The 27,622-nt window shown below is 40.9% G+C and overlaps 1 protein-coding gene across 5 annotated transcripts in view; it reads right to left on the bottom strand.

The window, feature by feature from the left end:
* Positions 1 to 27,622, bottom strand: part of DNM1L (dynamin 1 like) — a 65,708-nt gene that overhangs the window by 15,082 nt on the left and 23,004 nt on the right. Inside the window, exons 3-16 of one of the 5 annotated variants that reach the window (XM_048829985.2) lie at positions 22,311 to 22,349; positions 21,021 to 21,067; positions 19,425 to 19,496; positions 17,912 to 17,998; positions 16,459 to 16,621; positions 13,852 to 13,972; positions 12,376 to 12,507; positions 11,624 to 11,830; positions 11,264 to 11,384; positions 9,953 to 10,108; positions 8,203 to 8,292; positions 3,181 to 3,273; positions 1,710 to 1,766; positions 492 to 569 (exon numbers count right to left, since the gene is read on the bottom strand). In XM_048829985.2, the coding sequence (XP_048685942.1) occupies positions 492 to 569; positions 1,710 to 1,766; positions 3,181 to 3,273; positions 8,203 to 8,292; positions 9,953 to 10,108; positions 11,264 to 11,384; positions 11,624 to 11,830; positions 12,376 to 12,507; positions 13,852 to 13,972; positions 16,459 to 16,621; positions 17,912 to 17,998; positions 19,425 to 19,496; positions 21,021 to 21,067; positions 22,311 to 22,349 (1,463 nt within the window). Of the gene's footprint in view, positions 1 to 491; positions 570 to 1,709; positions 1,767 to 3,180; positions 3,274 to 8,202; positions 8,293 to 9,952; positions 10,109 to 11,263; positions 11,385 to 11,623; positions 11,831 to 12,375; positions 12,508 to 13,851; positions 13,973 to 16,458; positions 16,622 to 17,241; positions 17,868 to 17,911; positions 17,999 to 19,424; positions 19,497 to 21,020; positions 21,068 to 22,310; positions 22,350 to 27,622 lie in introns of those variants that run through there. The other 4 variants (XM_048830005.2, XM_048829995.2, XM_048830013.2 and 1 more) reach the window with 4 other exon arrangements.

Below are 27,622 nucleotides of genomic sequence, written 5' to 3'. Positions count from 1 at the left end.
AAGATGACAAAAAGGGGGTGCAGTTAGAACAGAGCCTAGAGAGATTCCCTGAAGGCAGCAGGAGACTCACATTTTTATTTTATCTTCTTTCTTCCATTAAACGTTAAGACATATTAAAACACGTAATTTGACAAAAATGCTTAAAATGTTGGATTACAGTATGGCAGTTGAATAGACTATTTTGGTGAAACAATTTCCTGCAAATTATGGCTCTGCACATTCACACCACAATTCACTGCAAACAAATACACAGATACTGAAAGCAATGAAATTTCTATCCAAGTGTACCTCACACATTACCTGCCCTGTACAATCTAATGAATGTGACTAATGCTAGGCAACCTCAGCACTACAGGACACATGATCTGACAGACCCAGAGGACACTGCGTCAATGACAAAACACAATGCATGTGAACTACTTTTTGTACTATCCAAGGTGCACCACAACAGGAATGAGCATGCAGTGCTAATAGGAAGAATCAGGACAGACCTTGCCATCAGCCTCAGCAGAAGCAGCAGTAGAGGTCTCCTGGGAGGCAGGTGTCAATGCACCTGCAGGTTTAGTAGACTAAAGAAGGTAAGAAATGCAGAAAAAAAATCAACTAAGGGCAGACACTGAATGTGCCTAATACATTCATGCATTGTTCTCTACTAACATCTTTAGCTAGCCAGAAAGACATTTTTAACTTGTAGATTTACAAGCAGCCCCACATGAACAGGAGAAGAATTCCAAAGGCCTTAAAAAGCAGCCAATTAAAAATTAAACACCTCTGGCTTGTTTGGCCTCAAAACCATCGCCAATTCCCATATTGCAGATTTAAATTTGACTGTACAATGAAATCAGAGAAAAGCATGATGTAATGGGCATGATCAAACAGCATTCAAAGCAAGCTCTGTACTGCTGCTTAACATTCCCAACTGGTTCACACAGATCCTAGGTTGATCCTATAAACTAATACTGGATATATTTTGAAAGCTTTTCTCACTTTTTTAAAGTTTGGTTCATTAACTGTTTTTTACATTACAAATTGCAACAATTCCTGCAAAGCTTAAACAGTATTTTGGAGATTCATGAAAAAAGATGTTTTGCACCAATCTAGGCTTATAATAATTTCAAACAGAGTGCATGAAATACACTAAAATAATGACAGACTGCCCATTTGAACAACTAAGTGCACTTTTCTATGTCACTTAGTGCTGCCTCATGTGTACCAATTACTCAACTTATTCTTAGAGCCTTGCAAACCTGAACGAGCTGATGGATACAGCTGAAAGAGCAGTAATGTAATAGTACTGGTCAAAAGGTTGAAATTGAATAGATAGGATCTATGTCTAAACCCGAGAATAAACTCATGCTACAGCTTAATTTTCTTCTTCCAGAGAATAAAATGCTGCATTCTCAGCTGTAGCTCTAAAAGTGGCTTTAAGAGTTTGAATCATGTTGGCTTTCAGATCTCTTTAAAAAAAAAAAAAAAAAAAACCACCACCACTACTCCATAGAGACGGATTAAAATCTCCAGATTGTCTCTCAAGTCACATTTAAGCATACAAGTTATGACCCACTTTTTCTTTAACACTTGCAAACACATTAAATCTCACCTACTTAACAAGATGCTCATGCACCATAAGTGTATAATACAGTTCTCATGCTTTGGATCAAAAATGGTGCATTAAACAATTTTTTTTTTTAAAATCAATATTCACTCACCTTGTCTCGTGGCACAGAAGAAGGCAATTCTCGGGCTAACCTGTTACGCCTTTGCTCCTTTAAAAAAAAGCCAGCAAAAACCTTGATTATCTATCACTCTGTGTCAAGCTTTATTGCTTCAGGGATAAGCACGTAAATTGTAGAGATTGATGCTAGCAACATGTCTCATATTTATCGCAAAGTAGCTTGTATCCCACACTATGATGTTTTAAATCAAAACCAGTTAGGTGGACAAGACAATTTTGAAGGATTAAGTGGCCAGAACTAATGTGGAATATAAAATGTGAACTGAACAAAGTATTCAAGGCACAGATCTTTGCAGTACACTCAAGAAACTGAGCTTCTAAGCCACAGCCCTTAAAAACCAAGATACAGCTTGGATCAGGATGGATTCCCTATAGTCTTCATTAAGAAGTGTGTTTATGAAATAATATCCATAAAGAACTGACTACTAGAGCAGCATGGTCAGGTTGATAATTACTGGTCCAAAAGACGGCAGGAAAAGGAGAGAACTTGCACTAGCTATAGAACAACAAAGTAGCAGTTGAAGCAAGTCAAGGTGAATAAGGGGAAAGATTGGACTTTTCTGGTGATTAAGAATAGATCTCTCACTAGTAAGGACAAAACATTACAAACTTAGAAAAAACAAAAGATTTCAGACCCAGTATTTCTTTTAGGAAAATGTTAGAAAAGGGGGTATTGTATGCTATTCAGAATTTGTATAAGATGCCATAGAAGTTTACATGCACTTACAGAGTCCTCATTCCTGCAATCGGATCATCACAGACAGACTTTGTTCCCACACTAAGTCAGTGGGAGTCCACCTGCGCAAATCTGATGGCAGAATTGGGGCCATAGGTAAAAGACTTGCCCCCAAACCAGCTTACCATTTATATAACACAAAATAAATAATAAAGAGCATCAAAACGTAAGAGACAAGATAAGACTATAAGAAATCAATGGTCGGTGAGAAATGCGATTGGAGAAGTAAGAGAAGAAATGAATGTTAGGGTAGGGAGAAGTGGTCAGTTCTCAACATCTATAAGGCTATTTTCTCTCTCAGAAAGAGAGAGATATTTAGGGGAGAAAAATGCCAATCACTTGTGCTAAACAATGTAGATTAGTTAGTATTGGTCTGTGTTCTGTGCAGTTTGCGTCTTGTCAATCAGTTTTGTTTTGAAACACGTGGAATTAGTATTTACAATGTATTATCAGAGTTCATTTTGCTTTGCATATTTTAAAAACATGCTGTTTTAAGAAAGAATAAGCGATGCCTTGACAAACATGCTTCAGGGGAACATATAAGCAATGGTCTTAAGTTTATATTTATGGGCTGTAATCAAAGGGTTTCACACCAAGTATATAAAGGCACAGGTCAATTTATGCTCAGATTTAAAAAAAAAAAAAAAAAGGTTCAACTTAAGTCCCCTCTAAATAATCAGTGCATCGCTTAGAAGGCTGTTTTCCTTACCTCTATGTTGTTGTTTATTAGCCCACAGGCATCAGCGAAGTCTGGGTGTTTAGTGTTGATATAAGCTAGCTCAATGGCCACCAAATTATGAACCTACAGGGAGAAAAGTCATTCATAGTTAAGATTTTATGAGTTAATTTACTGCTAGGAAACCATGTTGGACTGGCAACCCTAGAAACTGCAGTCTAATTATCCACAGTACTGTATAAACACCCACAGCACAGGCTTTGCCCACGCTGCCCTGCGGCTGCATTTCATTTCTGACCCAAAAGGACAAATTCTTAGGGCAAGAAGGTAATTCATCCATCATAACCTAAATTCCCTGTAAGCTGCGCGGCCGAGCAGCAGCGTATTTAGCACCACACAGGTGCTCAAGGAACCCTCCTGGGGACCTGCCGCAGTTGGGGGAGGGGCGCCCCCTCCCGGCTCCCGCCTAGCCTGGCCCCCAACCTGCCACAGCGCCCCACCCCGGGACCCAGCTCTGCTGCAGTGTGGGCGGGGCGTCCCGGTCCCTGGCGTGGCTGGTGCAGCCCTCCCCCAGCCCAGGCCTGCTGGGGCCAGGGCACCTATCCTGCAGCCCCAACCCCAGAGTTGCTACAGTGGGGAGAGAGAGCTGGGGGGGGGGCCCTCTCTCCCCACCATAACCCCTGAGCACCCTCCTTCACCCCAATCCTCTCATTCCCTGCCCCATCCTAGAGCCCTCACCCCAATCCTCTGCCCCAGCCTTAAGCTCCTCATCCCTGGCCCCACCCCAGAGCCCCCACCCCTAACCAGAGCCCTCACACCTCTGTACTCCAACCCTCTGCCCCAATCCTGAGCCCCTCATCCCCAGCCCCACCCCCCAGCCGGAGCCCCCTCCCACACATCACCTCCATATTGCTGCACATAATAAAATTCATTCCGCACATGGGTGGGAAAAATTAGAGGGAACACGGATCATGACATATTTAATCTTTTCCTTGTATTGAATCCCCTGCTCCCCACAAACTGGCACTCTTGATGGCACTTTCAGGCAGACATCTGCCCACTAGGAATTGGACTAAGTCCCAGCTCATTTCATACTGTCCACCTAAGAGCTGCCACATAGGAACTTTCAATCACATGCAATCTGCGCCACATTTGAACCAGTAACCTGAGAGACTGTCCCAGAATTGCTGATGCCATCCAGTGGCGCAACAGCCCAACAGGGTTTTGTACATTAGCACTGACTACGTCACTCTTTATTGTGAAGCTTGATCAGTCAAAACTGCCATTACATTTAGGTTTAAGCATTGAAATGAAATTACAAAATAGAATCCAAGCCAACCCAAGCATTATCTTTTACATTTATCGTAGGATAATAAAAACACCTAGCCTAAGTTTGGTTAACAAAATACCATTCACTTTAGTTTGTGCCAGTAGGGAAAGGGCCCCAATCAGCAAGTAAGTGAAGGCCGTGAGAATAAGAAGTAGTGTTAGGAAAGGATGTATGGTTTGAAAAGTAACAAATAGAGTAAAAGTGCCGCAGTAACAAGACAAAGGGAAATTGTCTCAAAAGAAAAACCCACACCTTCCCACTGTTCTGCTGTGCAAGAAAGGATGGGGCGGGGGAGAGGGGGGAGACCTTGAAGGATGGAAAGTAGCAAGGAGAAACTGCTTCAAACTAGGTTTTTGCTAAAGCTAGCAAATTAGCTGGAGGGTATAAAGGCGGCCATGAATCTGGGGGTTCTTTGTCAGACCCTACCTGATCATGCTGGAGCATACCAGAGTGTGATGGTCATCCCTAGGTGTAGCCTATTTGTAAGTATCCTGATCACAAGTTTATAAATATTGTTACTGTATTGGATGTAGTAACTGCTTATTGTTAGGATGTTAGACATGTTTAGAGCAACTGAATAAATATTATTTGGCCTATGGAATTAATAAAGGAATTTATGATTAAATTCGTGTTTGGTGATTTCCCATATCAATATTAATAATTCCAATTATTAATAACAAACATTTATACAATTCTGTAAATCAATAAGAAGAGGGAACACATAGTTGTACAAGAGAATAAGATTTAAAAGGCTGTCTTTAGCACAAAAATGTCTGTCAATTCCTAACATTTATTTAGAGCGGAATTACCCAAACACCTGATTAGATTTGTATAAATGATAAAACAGTTATTTGTAAACAGCACAGTACCACATTTAGCTTTGACACTATAATTCAGTAAAGGAGACCACTCCCTGCAGAACGGACATATTTCTGCTCACTTTTAGGAACAGGAAAATAAGACAACTGCTGTGGCTATGTCAAGAGCAAAAAAGAAGCTTACAAGAACTGGAAGATTGGACAAATGACCAGGAAGAAGTATAAAAATATTGCTCAGGCATGCAGGAGTGAAATCAGGAAGGCCAAATCACACCCGGAGTTGCAGCTAGCAAGAGATGTTAAGAGTAACAAGAAGGGTTTCTTCAGGTATGTTAGCAACAAGAAGAAAGTCAAGGAAAGTGTGGGCCCCTTACTGAATGAGGGAGGCAACCTAGTGACAGAGGAAGTGGAAAAAGCTAATGTACTCAATGCTTTTTTTGCCTCTGTCTTCACGAACAAGGTCAGCTCCCAGACTGCTGCACTGGGCAGCACAGCATGGGGAGGAGGTGACCAGCCCTCTGGGGAGAAAGAAGTGGTTCGGGACTATTTAGAAAAGCTGGATGAGCACAAGTGCATGGGGCCAGATGCACTGCATCTGAGGGTGCTAAAGGAGTCAGTTGTAATTGCAGAGCCATTGGCCATTCTCTCGGAAACTCATGGCGATCAGGGGAGGTCCCGGACGACTGGAAAAAGGCTAATGTAGTGCCCATCTTTAAAAAAGGGAAGGAGGAGGATCCGGGGAACTACAGGCCAGTCAACCTCACCTCAGTCCCTGGAAAAATCATGGAGCAGGTCCTCAAGGAATCAATTCTGAAGCACTTACACGAGAGGAAAGTGATCAGGAACAGTCGGCATGGATTCACCAAGGGCAAGTCATGCCTGACTAATCTAATTACCTTCTATGACGAGATAACTGGCTCGGTGGATGAGGGGAAAGCAGTGGACATGATATTCCTTGACTTTAGCAAAGCTTCTGATACGGTCTCCCACAGTATTCTTGCCAGCAAGTTAAAGAAGTATGGGCTGGATGGACGGACTATAAGGTGGATAGAAAGCTGGCTAGATTGGCGGGCTCAACGGGTAGTGATCAATGGCTTCATGTCTAGTTGGCAGCCGGTATCAAGCGGAGTGCCCCAAGGGTCTGTCCTGGGGCTGGTTTGGTTCAACATCTTCATTAAGGATCTGGAGGATGGCGTGGACTGCACCCTCAGCAAGTTTGCAGATGACACTAAACTGGGAGGAGTGGTAGATACGCTGGAGGGTAGGGATAGGATACAGAGGGACCTAGGCAAATTGGAGGATTGTGCCAAAAGAAATCTGATGAGGTTCAACAAGGAGGAGTGCAGAGTCCTGCACTTAGGACAGAAGAATCCCATGCACCGCTACAGACTAGGGACCAAATGGCTAGGCAGCAGTTCTGCAGAAAAGGACCTGGGGTTACAGTGGACGAGAAGCTGGATATGAGTCAACAGTGTGTCCTTGTTGCCAAGAAGGACAACGGCATTTTGGGATGTATAAGTAGGGGCACTGCCAACAGATCGAGGGACGTGATCGTTCCCCTCTATTCGACATTGGTGAGGCCTCCTCTGGAGTACTGTGTCCAGTTTTGGGCCCCACACTACAAGAAGGATGTGGAAAAATTGGAAAACGTCCAGCGGAGGGCAACAAAAATGATTAGGGGACTGGAACACATGACTTATGAGGAGAGGCTGAGGGAACGGGGATTGTTTAGTCTGCAGAAGAGAAGGATGAGGGGGGATATGATAGCTGTTTTCAACTACCTGAAAGGGGGTTCCAAATAGGATGGCTCTAGACTGTTCTCAGTGGTAGCAGATGACAGAACAAGGAGTAATGGTCTCAAGTTGCAGTGGGGAAGATTTGGGTTGGATATTAGGAAAAACTTTTTCACTAGGAGGGTGGCGAAGCACTGGAATGCGTTACCTAGGGAGGTGGTGAAATCTCCTTCCTTTGAGGTTTTTAAGGTCAGGCTTGACAAAGCCCTGGCTGGGATGATTTAGTTGGGGATTGGTCCTGCTTTGAGCAGGGGGTTGGACTAGATGACCTGCTGAGGCCCCTTCCAACCCTGATATTCTACGATTCTATGAAGAGAATAGAAGTTTAGAAGCTGGAGCTTTGTATTGGTCAAACAGTACACTGACTCAGACAGCAATTACTACTTCAATTTCTCATTCAATTGCTTTGATTCTGCTTCTCCCTTCTCCTTCCTACCTCAAGCTATACTTCTTGATGTTTCTTCAGAAAAAATTACAAAAAAGCAGCAAGGAAGAGAAACAGAGACCCTGATGCCATTCGACATACATAGCTAACTACACTGACTTAAATACCCTCCTCTTAGACCAAAAACTGCTTTAAAATCTCAAAAAGAAACCAGTCTTTAACATTAACACTCTACAAGCACTGACTTGTTTGAAGCTAGAAAGTGAATTTTCATTTCTCTATCAGATGTATGGTGGTACATGCTATATTAGCACTCCACAGCAGCAGCGTCAGTGTCTGCATACTAATCAACTATGAAGTGAAGTGCGTAAGTTTAGTAACGTATTTTTGTGCATCTCTGAGTCTGATAAAGCACAGCTTCCATGTTAGCAAGAAAATATAAGAGAAGGCGAAGAGGTTTAAAATGTGAATTCTAGGTAAAACTTTTTTTTGGAGTGGAGGGGGTTTTTTCTTTAAATTAGGCCAAGGTATTCAAAATCAGGAGCCTAAAGTTAGGTGCCTAAATATGGATTTAGCTTCTATTTTTGAAAATTTTGGTTTAGTCTAACGTTTTTGAAACTAAGATTATATGGTAAACAAAAGCACTAAGAAAGTACACCACCAACAGAAACAATGGTTTGCTAGCAAGCAGGACTGGAATACAAGGTGGTAAGTAACACCACTAATTACCATTTCATTTGTAACAGGTAGCCTCTTACGCAGAAGACAGGTCACTACTTCAACTATGGCATCATGTAGTTTGGGAAACCTCAGCAATTCCTAGAATACAAGGAGGAAAAGCAATGTAACAGAGTTAAAGTCTAATGCCAGAAGTGACCACCAGATCTAGTCTGACCCCCTTTATATTACTGGCCACCAACACCCCCCAGCACTCATACACTAAACCCAACAACTTAAATTGCCCTTAAAGTTGGAATTGCGATTACAGTTCTTGTTGATTTCAATCAAAAGCAGGGTTAATACTGAGTCAGTGAGCAATAAGAGTTAACAGCAGGGAATGCGCTACTATCGTTTATAATTTTTGTAGCTATAGCTTGATTTTGTTGTCCCACTAGGCACATTTGGGGGAGATTTTCAAAGACAAAAACGGCAGTCACCTAACTACAATTTGTGTGTTTGAAAGTCTCCCGCAATGTAAATTTAAATCAGTGTTACATGCAGACAATTTGGAGATGCTGAAGTTACCAGAGTTTACAGTATCCAATTAAAATTGGTGAGAAACGTAGACAGTCAGAATAAAGCACCCAACCAGGACATACCAAGATGCTGGGGTTAACACTTCCATTAATGAATAGCGCTGTGAGGAGATCTTCTATAGCCACATGCACAGTAGTTTGGACCTCGCTTATGTCTCATCCAAAAATAATACACTGATTCCTACCACCGAACTGATTGTGCCTCCAAGTTCCTTCCTATCTCCCATACAAATCTGCTGTGCCTTCTCTCATAAGCCGCAATGAAAGAGGGAGGAAGAATAGTTATTCTTAATTAGGCACTTTCCTGCAAGTCTCAGCTCTTCCCTCGTGTTGTGTTAATTCAGAATATGAGAAATTTCAACACATCGGCTAACCTATCAAGGTTAAGAGACCTAGTAAGCAGGAGATTTTTCTGAAGCCACAACAGCATGAGTTTCTAGTGATCTGCTGTAAACCCTGCCATCAGCAATTCGTTGCTTAATAAATTATTCAAAAGTGTAATTAACTTACTTCATTACACTTTATTAACAGACAACAGAGTCTTTGAAAGCAACACTGTAAAGTTTTCCAATAAAGTTTCTTCAACACATTCAGCATAGATATATGTGGAGGGAAAGAAGATAAAAGCTATGCTCATTCTGAGCAATCAGTGAGATGAGAACGGCATTTTCATGAGGACTGCAAAACCTGAGAATCAATGTTTGCAGGGCTACAAGAATACAGAATTCTGTCTAGTGTGGGGAATGACAACTTTGAATTTTCAGACCACCCCATTTAAAATCACAGTCTAAACAATCTCAACCATTGTATTAACTTTTGGCATTCAATAATAGTACTGTATCTGCATCTCTTCTATCAAAACTAGAGCATCTGAACCTTATGCCCAAATCCATTAGTGCCTTATTAGGCCAACAATGAATACCTTCCACCGTGACAGTCTGACCTTATGAATAAGATCCTTTGCACATTTCCCAGAGAATACACTTTCACAAGGCTGTTTACACAAGTTCACGAATGATTTTTATGTACACTGACAGAGTAACTCTGACATTTTTTGGAAGGGGGGGGTATATAATGTGGATACTGAATTTTTACCATAAGAGAGGTTGCTCAATACTGTTAGACAAGTCGCAATGCACTGAAGCCAGATCTTAAGAGTTTATGATATTTCTAAAAAATACCTGTACACATTTCTAAACTTAGTAGTCAACTTCTGCTTTTACCTGTGTACTGTAATTGCTACAATGTTGGATAATCCTCTGCATTTCCTCATGAACCAGCTCCACACAGCGCAAGCTGGGTTCCTCTAAACGTTTGATTTGCCTCTTCACCAACAACTCAAATGAAACCTCAGGCACGAACAAGGCAGGTCGGGGACCCTAGTCAAAAAAGGGAAGAAAAGGGCAGATCTTTTTTGTATGATAATAGCATCCAAAGTGTGCTAGGTGCTCCACGAACCCTAAAGGGGCATTAGCTGATGAATCCCCAAATTAAATCATGTTATTCCCACAACAAAATATTATGTTCAGCTGAAGGTAAGGTTGAGAATATGTACCAGTAACCTAAGGGTTTAAAAAAAAAAACCAGAATAACCCCAAAACAGCACAGGGAAGATGTTATAAGTATCCAAAGCAATATAAACCCATTTTCACTTTAAAAGAGAAGCTCACTAGTACACAAACGCTGCACAAAAAACATCCAATGATTAATTTGGCCCTCAATCTGCAGTTGATTTATAGGTTCAGAGGGTAGATTAGTGAGAATTGTACTATGAAGGGGGAAGCAAGGAGAACCCAGTCCCCAAGTCCCAACATCTATGTGCTTTAAGGTCTCTTCCCTGCGCTCATACCTCAGTTCCTCTGGTAAAGGAGTTGCTACGGGGCGCCTTTCAAGTATTTGGGGATGTCAAAGCTATTATGTGACCATTGAACCTTTAAAGACCAGTGTCCGTTGTATCAAATATTCTATCAGTGAAAACTCTTGACAGATGTCGTCCAGTCTTCCCCACAGAATTGCTGCATGCAAATTAGCTGTAAAGGTGGTGAGTGGTTGAGTTACCTCTGATGCCACAATGGCCCCACTCAAGAGTTGCTTGTGTTGTTGACCTGAACCTGTCTGTAGCCTAAATAATCATAGTCATGAGAGATCCAATCATTAATCTTATCTTAATTCCAGTCTAGTTTCTTTGCTTTATAAAGTATGCACAAGACTGATTATTTTTGTAACTATTAGGAAAGTTTGAAGTGCATGTGTTATTCCACTGTTAAGATTACTTGAGACCAAGAAAAAACTGACACCTTTACATTTCTTGAAGGACCTGGTTTTAATTAATTTCAGTAAAAATTAATTTAACTTGTATGGTCTCAGAAAACGTGGGGAGGATATATTGTTTTCTTCACACAAAATAAAGAATTCCTGCTTCAAGCACAACCTTAATTTCATAATACAACAGACATGAATCAAGACAAGATTTTTTAAAATCCCATTTTAAATCCAACAAGCAAAAACCTTAGGAAACCTGAGATAATACTCACTGTAGCATTTCTAATAGCAGTCAAAATATCTATAGTGTTAAGGCCACCTAGTGGATCAACAGATTCTAAAGTTCGTCCAAATGTCTCATGAAAAATATAGCAGATTCTAGCTCCGCCACATCTGAAAAAAATAAAATTAAGACTGAGGTTACAAATGAGGAAGAGGATAAAATATTAACTGAAAGGTTTTTCTATGCCTAAACACACTGAATATTTTAAAGTTAACATTATCAGAGTGTAAAATCTTTAAATATATTATGATTTGCTTTTATACTACTACTGTCGTTTTAAAGTAATGTGATCCAGTGTTTCACGCCAATTATCACAATCTAGATTCTATAAATAAACAATTATACTTACAGCTCAGAAGTTTCTATATATTTTGCAGTTCCTTCAATGGTGTTGCAATATTCAGTGGCAAACTTGGTAATCAGTTGCAATAAAGTGGCACTCTTGTCCTCTACGGGTTCCCCGTAGCTGTTCAGCAGAGACTGATATTGCGCAGCTAACACATTTATTCTGGTTTTCAGTTCTGGCAAGCAATCTCTGATATGATGCATTAGTAACCTAAAAATAGAGAAAGTATAAATTCCTCTGTTAGAAAAGGGAAGAAATCCTCTTCAAACTTCGTTATCTCCAGCACAACTTAAAATATAAACAATTATGATCAAACAAATATCTTCTTGTAGAACAAAAAGATGACATTTGCTAAGAAAGAGTACAGTAACCACAGATACTAAATTTTGTTTCAAATTTCAAAGGGAGACATCCTAATGTTTCACTGTACAGCAGTAGTACTTAAGGGATGCTAAAGATAAAAATAATTTTTAAAACATTGTGTGTGTTACCACCACACTTATTTTTTAGATCTTTTTATTTGTCATTTACTTTTTGCATTTTGCATGACAATTAATCATTGGGGGGGAGGGATAGCTCAGTGGTTTGAGCATTGGCCTGCTAAACCCAGAGTGGTGAGTTCAATCCTTGAGGGGGCCATTTAGGGATCTGGGGCAAAAACTAGGGATTGGTCCTGCTTTGAGCAGGGGGTTGGACTAGATGACCTCCTGAGGTCCCTTCCAACCCTGATATTCTATGATTCTAATCTGTGGTACCTGTTAAGTGTCCTAGCGAGATACTTGGTTCCATTTCGGTTGGCTAGAGATGGATACTTCTTTTGAAGAAAAGCATATTCATCACGAATAGAATCAGCTACATTCTTCTTATTGTTAATATCTAATTGACTCCTAGAGTAAAAAAGAGAACTATTAGTTAATAAACATAAGGTGCAATTATTTTATTCATGCTTCCACTTTTCTTGACAGTGTCATCCCTAAGTCATCAGAACATCTGCATTTTTGCCTTCATTCTTAACTCATTTCCCCAACCATTTTCTCTCTTTCACTAACCACGTTTACCCAAAGTTTGGTCAACATTTTCCTCTGACAGTAAAAAAGATGGTAGTTCGGTGCTGGGGATGAAGACATGTCATCTCTTTTGAAGGTACTAGAAACGTTACTCCATAGACTGACTGGTTGGTGTTGTACAGTAAGTAGGAAAGCAGTATGGGCAGTAGCCATCCCCAGTAGACTAAGCATGCAGCCTCCACATCAAAGTGGTATCAGCTCTCACATGGAAGATGTGAGGGGTAAAGCAGATGGGAAGAAGAGTAAGCTCCTGAATCCAGGTACCCACACAGCAGCCAACATTTTGAAACTAGGCCACCCACTGCTTATTTCTTTCTGTAATTAAATACAGATGCTCTTATTGTCTCTAAATCCCACACCCATATGCTTAAGAAACCAAAGCATTCCTTCGTATTAAGGAAAGATCCAGCTTTCAAAAGAACATATTAATTTTCACCGACTGGTTGATCGTGGAGCCTCTGACAGTGGATCTCAGTCTCAGTCATTGAGACTGAGATCCACTGTCAGAGGCTCTGCAATTGACCAGTCAATCGCGATAGCGTTGCCAACCGTCCTGCAGCCAAACCAGGAGATCAGCCGCTAAGAGCCCAGCAGTGCAGCGGGGCTAAGGCAGGCTCCCTGCCTGTCCTGGCACCACACCGCTCCTGGAAGTGGCCGGTATGTCCAGCAGCAGCTCCTGGGGGGATGGGGAGGAGGAGGAGGTCTTCGCGCGCTGCCCTCACCTGCAGGCACCACCCCTGCAGCTCCCATTGACCGGGAATGGGGAACTGGGGAACCAGTCACATCCGGGAGTGGCACAAGGCCAGGGAAGGCAGGGAGCCTGCTTTAGTCATGCCTCACCTGAGGTAAGCAGCGCCTGGCTGAAGCCCGCACCCTGTACCCTTCCCGCACCCCAACCCCACCCCCAGCCCTGAACCCCCTCCCGCACCCTGCACCCCCTCCTGCACTCCAACCCCTTACCCCAGGCTCAGCCCAGAGCCCTTCACACACTCCCAACCCCTCTGTGAGCAAGACAGGGCCTCTGAGAAGGGGCGGGGCAAAGGTGTTTGGGTTTGTGTGAATACTGTTATTTCTGCAGTTTCTTTGAGGTAGATTCTGGGTTGCACTTACATTCAAAAAGTGATCTTGTACTAAAAAGGTTGGAGACCACTGCCCTACACTCACCGGTTCACTACCCCAATTATGCCAAGTTTAACTGGAATCACTCTTCCCATAAGTACATCCATAGCATCAGTGCCAGCATCCATGAGATCCAGCTTTGTGATAACAGCAAGCGTTCTTCGCCCTATCAAAACAGCAGGAAAATTGTCATTTACAAGATGTTTGTCAGCCTCAAGCAGTTTAGTAAGGCCTTAAGAGTATTCAAGAAGGTCCTTAGCTGAACACAATGGTCAGAATAAGATGACTAGACCTTTGAGCAAGATTCTAGGCCCTACTGGGCTCCAGTAACCTGCATAGAAAAAAAGGTTTGACTGCTGGGTTGGCTGGAAATTCAGATAATTGACGGCAGTGACAGAAGCACTGTGTCAGCTGAGATGGGGTTAGAGTGAGAGATACGAGAAAGTACTAGGCTTACAAGCTTATAGGTTTTAAGTGTGAGCTGAAAGAAGAGAGCCCTGGTATATACCTAGGGCTAGCCCTGACTTGTTTGCAGTTGTACAAGGGCTACACTTGCAATACCACCACTATATGAATGGCGAGGCAAAAAAAACCTATTAATTTTCTTCTGTGCACAATGAAACAGATTTAACCAGTTTCTAAAGTATACAATCAGATGTTTCTCAAGGAAAATAAGAACTTTATACTTGGATACGAACATCTCTAGACCCAAAGGTGGAAAGAAACCTGTGTCGGTATACTAGATTTGCTTCCTTCGTGAAATGCTTCAGAAACAAATAAAACTTAGACTATCCTGGAGCCTTAACATCTTAAATAGCAACTGGTAAACTAAGCAGAGTTTGACTGGGTAAGTATTGGGATAGAAGGCTCCTGTAGACAAACCAGGTGCTGCAGGAAGAGAATTCAGTATTCAGTACTGTCCCCAAATCTATACTGAGCCAGGATCTCAGCCCTCCGTTAGCTGTTGCTGAGCTGTTATTGAAAGTGCCACCTTTCAAATGGACGCAGATCAGAGATCCTGACCACCGATAGGCATTAAAAAAATCCTATAGAACTTTTTGCAAATGTAATAATATGCAAATAATAATAATAGCTGCAGACCAGCATACCTGTTACAGGCCTCAGACCTTTAAGGCTGGGAATTATGGAAAGTAGTCCTAGGGTTATATGCCTGATCATATGAACAAGGCAATAAATAAAAAGCAGAATCTGTTGCCCCGTCAGTCAGCCCTGGTTCGAGGAAAGACCTAGAAGGAGGTTCTCCAGAGGGGTTAAGAAGGTGGAGCCTGGAAATGGAGCCCCTTAGGGGACATCTACAGTACAATTAGACATTTGCATCTGGCCCATGTCAGCTGACTTAGGCTCACAGGGCTCAGGCTAAGGGGCTGTTTTACTGCAATGTAGAAGTTCAGGCTTGGGCTGCAACACAAGCTCTGGGACCTTCCCAACTCACAGGGTCCTAGAGCCCAAATGTCTACACCTCAATTAAGCAGCCCTTTAGCCCAACCCCCACAAACCCAACTCAGCTGCCACAGGCCAGATGGGGGTTTTTAATCACAATGTAGACATACCTTGAGAGGCTTTGCCTGAAGAAGCCCAAGCAGAGACTGCGATCCTGTGCCTGACACAATGGAGAGGAAAAAATCCCATGCACCAAGGAGAAAAATACTTGGGAAGCCACATTAGAAGGATGAAGCACTGAATATATTTTGTTTAATAATAAACGAAACCCCAGAACAGGGAAGGGAGAGGGGAGAAGAATTTTGTTTTGAACTTCAACTCTGTTTGGGGACTTTGAGTTGGGCCCTGAAGAAGAGGGGAAACCAAGGCAGGTAAGACAACTGCGTGACAGGGCGTTAATCCCGGTGTCTTGGGATAATTTTAACTTGAGTAACTACATTCACTGTCTAAATATTTCTTCTGTAGTTTCAAATAAATAAAATACTTTTAGCTATTTCAGCAGTTGTGAAAATGATTCTCACATAAATACAGTCAGCAAGTATGTAGAGTGCTTTAGGACTCATTTGGATCAGTCACTGCATAAATATAAAATTAGTATATTTCCACTGCTCAGAAGAATTTCAAATCAGCAGACTTGCCAGACAAATACAGGGCACTGAAGTGGGCAATATCTGAACTCCAAATGCTTCCAAATGCATTTTCTCCCCTTTTGAGACTAGAACAGAACCACATGCAACAGCCAATTACTAACGATAGAAGTATGCATTTTCCTTGCTACAAGACACAATTTTGGAGGAATAAAATGTGTAATCACGTAAGCAGGCCATACTCAATAACAACTCTCGTGAAAGCAGCCTTCTTCAATGCAATTATATTGCTTTGGAAACAGCAGTGGATTACAGGACCATATTAGAAGAAGAGTAACAGGATCTGGACTGGCCTTGCCTGGCAGCCAGCAGGCCCTTAATTAGACACTAATTCATCTTAGCATTGTTAACAGCTTCCGAATCGCACAAGCTACAACTGGAAAATGTTATTTGTTAAAATACAACTGTTTCCAGAGAAAATCCACTAGTATGAAAAACAAGTACCATTTTCTCCAAAACTTTAATTTGATTCTTATTTTTTCCTAGGAAAATCCATTTTAAGAGAAATACTAAAATGCAGACGCCAGTATGTCTTGCTGCTTACCATCTGGATCTACCTCCCGTGCAATTTTAAGTGCCTCTGATGTAGCCATGTCTGTGTTGGCAGCTGTGACTGCCAGAATAATTGAATTTGGGTTACTAATGAATCGAAGGATTAGTTCTCTGATTTGAAGTTCAATGTCCTTAGGCTGATCACCCACAGGTACCTGAAGGGAAACAAACAATACAGAACTAAAGGGGGGAGTGAATCATGCAAATCCAAATCACACATTTCTCTCTATTAAAATACACAACAATATAAAATGAAATTTCTCTGGACTAAAAATCAAGTTTGAAACCAGGTTAATGAAGATACTATAAGAAAGGTATAAAAACATGAAAACAGTGCACAATGAGAACCAAACCAAATACTCCAACTTACCGTGTTAATTTTGAAGAGATTTTCAAAAGAACAAATGGCAGTTCTGCCCCTAACTTGCACTGCAAGTCTAGGGAAGTTAGGCATTTAACTGCCATTGGGGAGCCAGAAAATAGCCCCTTCCTCTAGAAAAAGTCACTGTTCAATAAAAACTTTCATGTGGGACCTGAATATTTCCTCCCTTTCAGGGCACCCTGAGTGTCCTTCAGAGCTCAGAGGGTTTCCTCCACTGTTTCCTTGCTTTACGCAATTCTTCAAGCATTGCCACTTCTGTAAGAGGGGGAGGTGTCATTTTGATTCTGGTCAATATTTACCAAATTAGCTACAGGCGTTACTGGTGACACTAAAGTGCCACCTCTCCTATTAGCCAAGCATGCTACCTCCACAACATTTCCAAGCCTCTTATACCTGCTCCTGTATTTTCCACTCCATGCATTTGATGAAGTGGGTTCTAGCCCACGAAAGTTTATGCCCAAATAAATTTGAAGTCTCTAAGGTGCCACAAGGACTCCTCGTCATGTAAGCCTCTTAGTGTACGTCTACTCTGTAAAAGAAAAAAAAAATCCCACAGCAGCACATCTCAGAGCCCAGATCTACACACATGAGCTCATGGAGCTTGTACTACACTATTAAAAATAGCCATGTAGACATTCTGGCTTGGCCTCTAAAGCCCAACTCCCTCCCCAGTCTTCAGAGCCCAATCTCCAACCCAATCAGAATGTCTACATGGTTATCTGTAGAGCCGTACTGCAAGCCCAAGCGTGCAGACCCGGGCTCTGAGACTCGCTGCTGTCATTTGTTTTCTGCAATGTTGACATAACCTTTATAAGAAAACCCTCTCCCCTCATCAGTGTACAGCACTACCAAAAATCCAAATTCTAATCACAAGGTGGGGACACTTCATTTCAAAGCCATACAGAATTGCTGGTCAACTTGAGGAACAATAACATTTTCTGTTTTTAAAGGGAACCTTAGATGATTTATCAAACGGTACAAACTGGTCAAAACAAACGTTATTTTGCCCCTCTCAGAAATAACCTACCTGCAGCAAATCAAAAGGTAAAATTCAGTCACTTACCTTTGTCATTCCTGGCAAATCCACAAGAGTCAGATTGACAACATTCGGTGAAAAAATTTTAAGGTGAATAGGTTCAGGACTGATCCCCTAGAAATACATTAATATCACCAAGAATTAGAGTTAGAAGATTTTTTTTACCTAGACTTACCCCTCAGAAAGCCAATTCTTTATTAAAATTAAACTCCTGAACCAGAGACCTCTACACAAGAATTTGTCCAGAAATAAAGTAATCAGTTTACCAACCAATTTCTTTGTGTGTGTAATCCTGCCTTCTCCTACTTGATGGATAAAACTAAGTTTCAGAAACTGCACATATACATGGCTGCTGATTTTACAAGCTAAACAAAGTGTCATACATACACACCAAGCTGTATATATAAACACCATATGGGTTCAACCTAGGGAGGTGGAGGCTACTTCTTGAGGAACTACGACAAAAACAAGTTTTGAAGCGAAGTCTGATACCCAGAATTCTGCCAGCACAATCATTTCATAGCAGTGCTGGTGTCACCTCAGAACTACGTGAACTACATGTGCTAGTGGATCCATTACATAATTTACTGTACACTGGAGTTGTATGAGGCCTTCCCAACATTTAGCCCCCAGATTTTCTGCAAGTTGGATAGGGTGTTTGCCCCACATCAGCCCCAAAAGGGCCATGGAAGCTGAGAAAGGGCCCATTAGTGACTACACGAGAGGTTTAGGCTGGCAAAGCAATCACTGATTGGAAGACGGCATTCAGCTGAGCAGAAAATGGCTGCAGCAACCCTCTGTGCTTTAGAGCAGTAGTCTCCAAACTTTTTGGCTCGTGCACCCCCAGGACGAAGACCGGAAGACCTGCCATAGACATGCCACCGACGGAACAGGACTGGAAGACCTGCTGCAGGCGCACCGCCGGATGGGAACACCAGCCATGGACATGCAGAGCTGCTGCCGAAGAAAAAAAACAGTGCACCCCCAGTTTGGAGCCCACTGCTTTAGAGAGGAAAGGAGGGAATCTAAGGAAATAGTAGGATCCTGTGGTCCTGGCCCCGAGAGAAGGGTGTATGTAGAAGAGAGACTGGCAGAGAAGAAAGCCTGTTGGAGATGAGTAGGAAGCAGCCCAGGGAGAGAAGGGACTGAGCAGAAGTTGACTGCATGTTGTAGAGTCCCTGGGCTGGAATCCAAAGTTGTGAGAGGGCCCAGGTTCCCTTACCAGACATTGATGGAGTGGCATTGCCTGGACAGCTGGTCCACTGTGACTCTATACCCCAGAAAGGCAAACAACAGTGACCTGGCAGGAGGGATGAGTCACAAAGAGGAAGCTGAAGTCCCTGGAGTGAGGGAGGGGCAGCACAGCGAGAGAGAAGACAACAGGCTGAGACCCCACAAAGAGAGGTTGCAGACCTGGAAGAGAGCTAATCCCCAGAAGAGCCAGGAAAAGGTGCCACCAACAGTGAGGACCCCATGACAGTAAGGAATTTCAGAAACTATGATATTCTGTGAACTAGAGTTTAGTTCATCTTGTACCAACCTTATTATTTCCTGAAATCCTCTCCGTTTCATTTTCTATTTCTTGTCGAATTTCCTCAAAGTCTGTATAGAGCTGAAATACAGAAGCAAAAGTAATTGAAAGTCAGACAGCAATGTACTTACTGTATATATCACCAAAATGTTCTTCTTGCCAACATAAAGTGATAAATACTGTAAGTATGCACATAAAAAGCAAGAATAATCTTCTGCACTATTTTACAATGCTATCAGAGTGAACATTAATAGCTGGAAACTAACTGATTATTGAGTAATAACATTCACCTTTGGCTACAATGGGCAGCAGGAGTTACTACTGGATACCAAGATCTCATCAAGGGGAAAGATTTATCCACAATAAAGTGTTTAAACTATATTAGTTTTATATCTAATAAAATTCTGTCTTTGAATTTTTAATGTGAATAGGATACAGAGGGCGACATGATGTTAGTGCATCTCCCAGGTACCCTGTTCGTCCCCCTCTCCAGTCCCCTTCACCATACCCTGCAAATCTTCCCTGGTCTGCCTCCATACTCTGCAACCACTCTTTCTTCCTTAAACAGAACACCCCCCCAGTCCAAAACTAGTCAGCACAGAACTATGTCATCCAGTCTTCCGTCCTTCCTGGTTCCCCATCTCTGTATGTATCCCCCATCATTCTCCATCTTTCTCCATCTCTGGCTTTGCCAGAAGTCGTAGAAACAGTTTGGAGTCAACAGCAAATCAACTAATAGTTAAACACTTATGAAATTATTTTCTAAGCAGCATTCTATGTGAAAAAACACCTCTACATGAGTGGCCTAAGCCATAGCTTCAAGCAATACACAAAGAGGGGGCAAAAACACAATGACACAAAAAACTGCATTCTGCCACACCTCTTCACAACAAATTTCTTCTCCCTGACCCAAAGTACAGGGAGTCAGAGCTGGTGCCCTCTTCAACCCAGTCCAAAAAAATCAAAATCAAAATGAACAAGCAAGTCATCAAATCAAGGATGGCTTGCTTCAACCAAGAGAGACAAACTGTCCTTTACATAGAAAGACTCTTAAGCATTACAGTCCTTCAGTGTTCATCACAGGGCTGAGGAAGCTCTTTCTATTCCTTTCAATCCCCCTCCTACAGTCTTCCACTACTTTCCTCTTGTATCTCTGCTCACATAAGTCTCTAGTTAACTCCTTCCCTGACTATCTTAACGTGGAGTAATAAAAACAATTTGTGATGGTATACGTACTTATCTTTGCCATTTCCACTCAATGCTTCCCCAAAAAACACTAAAAGAAAAGCCAACAATACATACAAATTTGGAACTTTTAAAGCCTAGCCATTCAGGCAACACAAGCCAATACAGTGAGGACAAGCACTGTAGAAGAGAAAAAACCCAGAGACACCATAACTTTAAACTTCCTTTTCTGAACTTAAAAACCCCACAAACTTCCCAAGAAAAAAATTCTACCTTGGCATGAAATGTAGCATGTGGAGTTCATCCCTTTTAGGGGAAATTGGTGGAGAAGAAAGGGTTGGGACTGAACTTCAGGCTTATAATGGAAAGCTAGCTCACTTTAACTACGAATGAGCTACTGTTACTCCACAATAAACATACCTTATTTTTGGTGTGAAGAAATTTACCCCATTCTTCAGCATCAATTCCTGAAAACAAAACCATTACTTGAGTTAGAGAGGAAAAAAAAGTTTCATTTTCAAGACACCCTACTAAGAGCCTAAGTATCCTGGTGTCTTTTTCACTTGCACAGTCTGTTGAAAACCAAGATACATTTTCTTTTAAAGTAACAGCAGAAACACAAAAGTTAATCTACTTCCTACTGTAAGAAATTAAATGGCTCTAAATACATATATTTAACTCTCTGCATCTCATTCCAAATTTTAATTTGTAGATCCATTGCCTAATTTCCAGTCTCTGAATAATGGATTTGATTAAAAGAATGACTCATTTCCCTATCCTAGCAGTCCCCAGAAATGCCTTGCCTACTTAAAGATCAGTTTGTGACCAAAAAAAAAACAGTTTTTGCAACATCCTTTTATATACACAATTAAGTATACATACAGTGCGCACAGAGTAGGTTTTGAAAAGTGGTCTTTTCATAAGAGGCGAGATCAGATTACAGCTGAAAAATCTGCTCAAGCAAAAAAACCAAATAGAACACTTATGTACTGTTTAACAATGAAACTTTGGGGCATAAGTCTTATAAAGCCCAATTCTGCCAGCAGCCAAGCATCCTTAGTCACAAAGTCTTCCATGTTGGCTGACAATACTCTGTGCTTCTTAGGATCAGGCCCCAAAACAGAAAAGGAGATATAGAAGTGGCCATTTCTGTTATTGAGTGTACCTGATGACAAGCTCCTACTAAAAAAAAGTAAGTTTTAGTCATATCTGTAGACACCTCTATTCCTTCAACTAGATCTCCATTTTTTAAGTCATTGGCATTTCAAATTCCCAGTTTCTCTATACAGAAATCAGTTCTAGAAAGGAACCAACAAGAACTCTGCTTACTATTTGCTCATCCAAATACTGCTTATCTAAAAGTAAGTACCATTCAAACTATTTCATTCTGGTAGGAGTCCCAAAAGACACTCGCCAATACATATTAAAAACACATTTCGTAAATTAAAAAATTATGAAAGTTATATGATAAAGCAACACATCACAAAAGAAAAGTTAAATTCATCCCTTAGATGCTAATGCAGGCAAAGACAGAAATGACTGAAATTGAAAAAAAAAGCCACAAGACCGACCAAAATAACCATCAGTCAATATAGTAGCCAGTGTGTCAAAGTAAAAGTGCAGTCAGCAATGAAGTGGCATGAAATGCAGGTAGTTAGAATACATAAACATGCAGATAATGTGTAGGGACAACAAGCAAGTGGCTAAAACCTTTAGTAAGGTGTCTTGGATTTTTCCATGTAGCAGGGTCTGCAGTTAAACAGAAACAGCATTGAATAAAGTTTAGTATTTGCCATTAAGTCTTACATAGCATTCTCTTTACCTTTCTGTACCAGGCTTAGAGGGATTATAAAAGCATGCATGCAGACATGCATGCTATTCAATAATTAATGAAAATGCTTAATGCATTATCACAATACTCCGTAAACAGATCTTGATCACTAAATGATACACATTAACCAAATATATTGTAATGTCATGTCTTTATTATAGCTGTTCACCTCAGAATTATTATTCTGAAGTACTTTGATTTCAAACACACAGAACAATGCCCTTTTGGTTCAACAGAGCAATCTAGAACTTCCCTTGATGAAGGGCATTTCTCACCCCAGATAAGCTATAAAACCTATTTGAAAACAAGGTTTTAATATCGGTGCATTTTTTTGAAGTATTGCTGGAGATGGCTAATGGGCTGTAGAGAGATTATTAACTTTTTTCTGCATAAATCATAGTTATGCATGACAACTTCCTGCACATCAATGAGAAACTCATGAAAATTAAAATAAGCAGGATACAATGGCCAGAAATCTGAGACTATTTAAGAAGAGACTGCCAGGTAATTTAGACTTTAAAAATGTAGATTTCAAAAACAAACTTTATTCACTCTACATCTCCCTTTACACTAAGAAGGCTACTTCCTCACGCCAAGCTCTACTGGGAGCGGAGGAAGCCCACTAGGGTCATAAAAGGCTACCATCAGAACCCCAAGATCTTCTAGGTTGAAAGAGGGACAGCAAGGACTTCCCAAAACGGTCAGGAGCAGCACCACTGGTGCATGAAGAGATCCAGCTCATCTCCCTGCTCTCCCTCTTCAGTACTTTACAGTCCCTAAACACCAGTAGACCACTTCTTACAATCTGAAATCTAGACATTATTGTTCCTGTTTACTCATCCCTTCATTCCACCCTATAACAAATAAAAATAAAGAAATGAAACTGAAGATACACATGCCCAGTCCCACTCTGATGATGATGTGCCAGTTACTCCACCCTTTGTCTTTTAAGATGGTAAGCTCTTTGCAGCAGCAACTGTCTTCCTTTGTGCTTGTACAACACCAAGCACATCAGGGGGCCCCAAAACCTGACTGGGGCTTCTGCCTGCTACTGAGATATAAACAGCACTTGCTTCAGATATCACAAGATCCTGTGTTTGGAGGTACTCATGTGAAAAGCTGATAAAATAATGTTGCTTAAGTAAACTTCAGATTCTAGATTCAGACTCCAGCTCCTATCTTCTGGCTCCATATTAACTGTTCAGTAAGACTGCAACATTTAACTTCCCATCTCAGATACTCAAACAGTAAAGGTTACTAAACTGATCTGTCATACGTCCTCTCCCCCATCCCATCCTCCCACAAAATGGATGAAGTTTAATTATAAAAATGATTCTTAGCTGCAAGGCCAATTTAATAATTAAGGGGGGCAGAAATTTCACAGAGCTCTCTCAATTGCTTTCTTTGTCCTATAATTCAATAGGAAACAATGGAGTGTGCTATTGCCACAAACAGTCATATGGTTATCAACAAACAGAACTATTATGAGGGTATCTCTCTCAGACCTCAGTGTAAATGAGAGTTACAGAGACTCTCTCTCTCTCTCTGTCAGATATGGTGATGTGAAAATGCAGTGCTTAATCCCTCACTTCTAATGGAGTAGACTATTCCCTTTGTGTTAATATATTTTCTGTATTTTGGGTTAGAAGCTCTTCGGAAGCTTCAAATTTTGTTCTACTGAATAGCAATCGTATTTACTATCCCTTCATTTCAGTGAAGCGGTATGATTTTATCATGTCAGGGAAGGCTCAAAAGTGACTCAAAAAATGGTTGCTCTTTGGTCTGGCACAAAAGAAAATCAGAAACACTGTCAGTTACATGGTCCTTAGACTTATCCTCCCTACCAGAGTGCTGAGGATCAAACTCAAACACAGGAGGTAGGCTTCTTCCAGAGAAAAATTATATGGGCTCATTCCTCAGGTAAATCACACTGACTCTTGTCAAAGGATATCATGATGAAATTAGAATCACTGGAAAGTAGAGGTTATTTCCAACTGCCTGCACAGTCGTTATATCAATGTATTTACCTTCAACTGTTTTTGAAAAACAATTATTCTGCACAACAATATTAAGATCTGAAATCAAGTACAATAGGTGACAATTCTGAAGTCTTTAAACTAAAAAACAAGGGAGGAATTTTCTGGGTGAATATACCCATGCTGAAGATAAATTTCTGTTTATAAAAACATCATGTACAAAGCCTCACTTTTGGAACCAAGATGTGTATGATTTATAGACAAGCTAAAGCTGGTGTTAAAATGTTAAGTCAAGATCAGCACAATACAAGGAGGCATTCAAATGAAAGCACAAGGAACCTTTATGTGTTCGTACGTTTATGAGCATGAAGAGTTCATTAACAGTATGTTCAGAATAGTACAGTGCACTGGTGCAGAAACGGAGGACTTCTTGTATAAGATTCAACTAGCAGAAAAATCTCCCCTCACTTAGGATGGGCAAATATTAAGTTTGTTTTCCAAATTCTAATTCATCCTAATTAGGGGTGCATCATAATATTTTTTGCCCAAGCTACTGATTTTTATTGGAGATTTTGCAAGTTTAGTGTATTTTTTTAAAAACAGAAGTAAAAGCAAATATGTCAATTTATTTAATGACCAGATGCTAAAATATGCTTGAGAGAACAGATATTCACAAGAGTTCTGAAACAGAAACCAAGTTTACTAAACTGGAATAACCGGAGCAGCTATAACATTGCGGATAATATGAAACTCCTCTTCTTTATTATACAATAAATGTCTAGCATTCCTGATTATCCAGCATTCTTGCAAAAACGTCATATGTTGCTATCCAGTGCCCTGTCTGGTGATTGTGATATTATGGGCCGGACTTAAAAAAATTATAAGATTTCTCAAGTCTCCTAGTAACTTGCCTTTAACAACTTTAGTAAAATTGGTAGCTAGCCTGTGACATTACCTGGCACTCTAACTAGTAGCCAACTTAATCAACTACAGTCAAGTGCCACAGGGTTAGTTCCATGAAATGCACTTCAGAGTTAGAGGTGTAGAGTTCAGATATGCAACTGTCCTTAGATTTATTTACAAACTGTAGTGTATGGCCACCATATGCAACTACTGTACGTCAGTTTTAGAAACATATACTTTCATCTTATTAGCAAGTGGAATATAATTCTATTTATTTTGAAAATAATCCATTATTTGCACTATTTTTGGAATCTTAATAATGAACTACCAAGTAGTCCTAGTTCATCTGGCAAAACTTTCACACTACATTTCAAAGCTAAAATGGTTTTTATAATTCTGCATATGCACTTGCACAATGATGTCAGCAGGAACATATTTAATTCTGAGAATAGCATTTGTTAGGGAACAGTACTAGAGGTCCAATAGATTAAGCACTCCTCTCTCCCACTGGTATTTGTCCTGTGTTGTCATTCAGCTTCATATTAATACTCTCGGTTTGGTGACAAAATTACACATAAAATTCAAATTGCAGAGGGTATTTACCTGCCAAAGTGTTTTGTTTTTGTTTTTTAAATGTAGGTCAAATTCTGGACTTCATCTCCTTAACAGTGTTTGCTTTATAATATCAGAAAAACAGACCCTCTGACAGCATGCAGCTTTAACATTGTATGAGAGACAGACCATGCTGACTCATTTAAGAAACAGTCAGTAATACTGCAGCCGAACTCAGCAGCATATAATTTTGTTAATATTCAAAAGAAAGTAAAATGAGTTATTTTTTCCAAACAAGAAAATTCTCTAAATCCCTAAAATTATCATAGGACAACTATGCGTCACATCAGCTACTATGGAAGGACAAAGTTCATATGGTTATTCTTTATTTCATGTCATTTTAGTCCTTGAGGCTGGAATGAAAGAGACACATCTGATCATCATAATTAGCTACATATAGGTTTATATACAGACAGTTGCTTGTGTACTTATATCTAACACACAAATAGGGCCCTATCAAATTCACGCCCATGAAAAATGTGTCACAGACCGTGAAACCCGGTCTCCCCCCCATGAAATCTGTATAGTATAGAGTAAAAGCACACAAAAGACCAAATTTCATGGGGGAGACCAGCATTTCTCAAACTGGGGGTTCTCACCTAAAAAGGAGTTGCAGGGGGGTTGCAAGGTTATTGGAGAAGCAGGGGGGTCACGGTATTGCCACCCTTACTTCTTTGCTGCATTCAGAGCTGGATGGCCAGAGAGCAGCAGCTGTTGGCTGGGTACCCAACTCTGAAGGCAGTGCCCTGCCAGCAATACCATACCATGCCACCCTTACTTCTGTGCTGCTGCCTTCAGAGCTGGGCGGCCAGAGTGGGACAGCTGCTGACTGAGGACCCAGCTCTGAAGGCAGCAGCGCAGAAGTAAGAGTGGCAAAACCATACCATGCCATCCATACTTCTGCACTGCTGCTGGCGGTGGCAGCTCTGCCTTCAGAGCTGGGTTCCTGGCCAGCAGCCACCGCTCTCCAGCTGCCTAGCTCTGAAGGGAGTGCCGCCGTCAGCAGCAGCACATAAGTAAGGGTAGCAGTACAACGACCCCCCAACAACTCCTTTTCGAGTCAGGATCCCTACAATTACAACACTGTGAAATTTCAGATTTAAATATCTGAAATCATGAAATTTACTATTTTTAAAATCCGATGACCTTGAAATTGACCAAAACGGACCATGTATTTGGCAGGGCCCTACACATAAAGAAAGGTATCTATTGAAAAGCGTCTGTGTATTTTGCTTTAGTTTGTCCCAGCTTCTTGGAGCATCCGTGCAGTTTATTTGCACCTCAGTAAAGAAATTTTAACTTTGTTGATAGAAGCCATAAAGCTCTGTCCATTCCGATCAGATGAGCCTACCTTACTCTGAAAATTAAAAATGTAGATATAACACTTTGCACATATGTAGTGGCTTTCATTCAAAGATCTCAATGGGCTTTATAAATATTTATTTAACTTACCATCTCTGTACAGTAGGTGCCATTATCCCCATTTTATAGTTGAAAAGACTGAACCCCAAGGTCACAGGAAATTTGTAACAGAGTTGAGAACAGAAGAGATGCCTACAAACTCCTAATAATCTGTCCTAGTCTAAAAAACCATCTTTTCTACCCTTACACTTGCAGACTACGACAAACAAACTAGTAATTATCATGTATCTCATTCTACAGTGCGCAAGGTCAAAGCAGTTGAAAGGGTACCAAAACAT

Source organism: Caretta caretta, chromosome 1 (assembly GCF_965140235.1).
Source record: "Caretta caretta isolate rCarCar2 chromosome 1, rCarCar1.hap1, whole genome shotgun sequence".
In the NCBI taxonomy this organism is placed as follows: domain Eukaryota; kingdom Metazoa; phylum Chordata; order Testudines; family Cheloniidae; genus Caretta; species Caretta caretta.
Note: the sequence above shows the minus strand (reverse complement) of the source record. Positions and strands in the feature narration are given on the sequence as shown.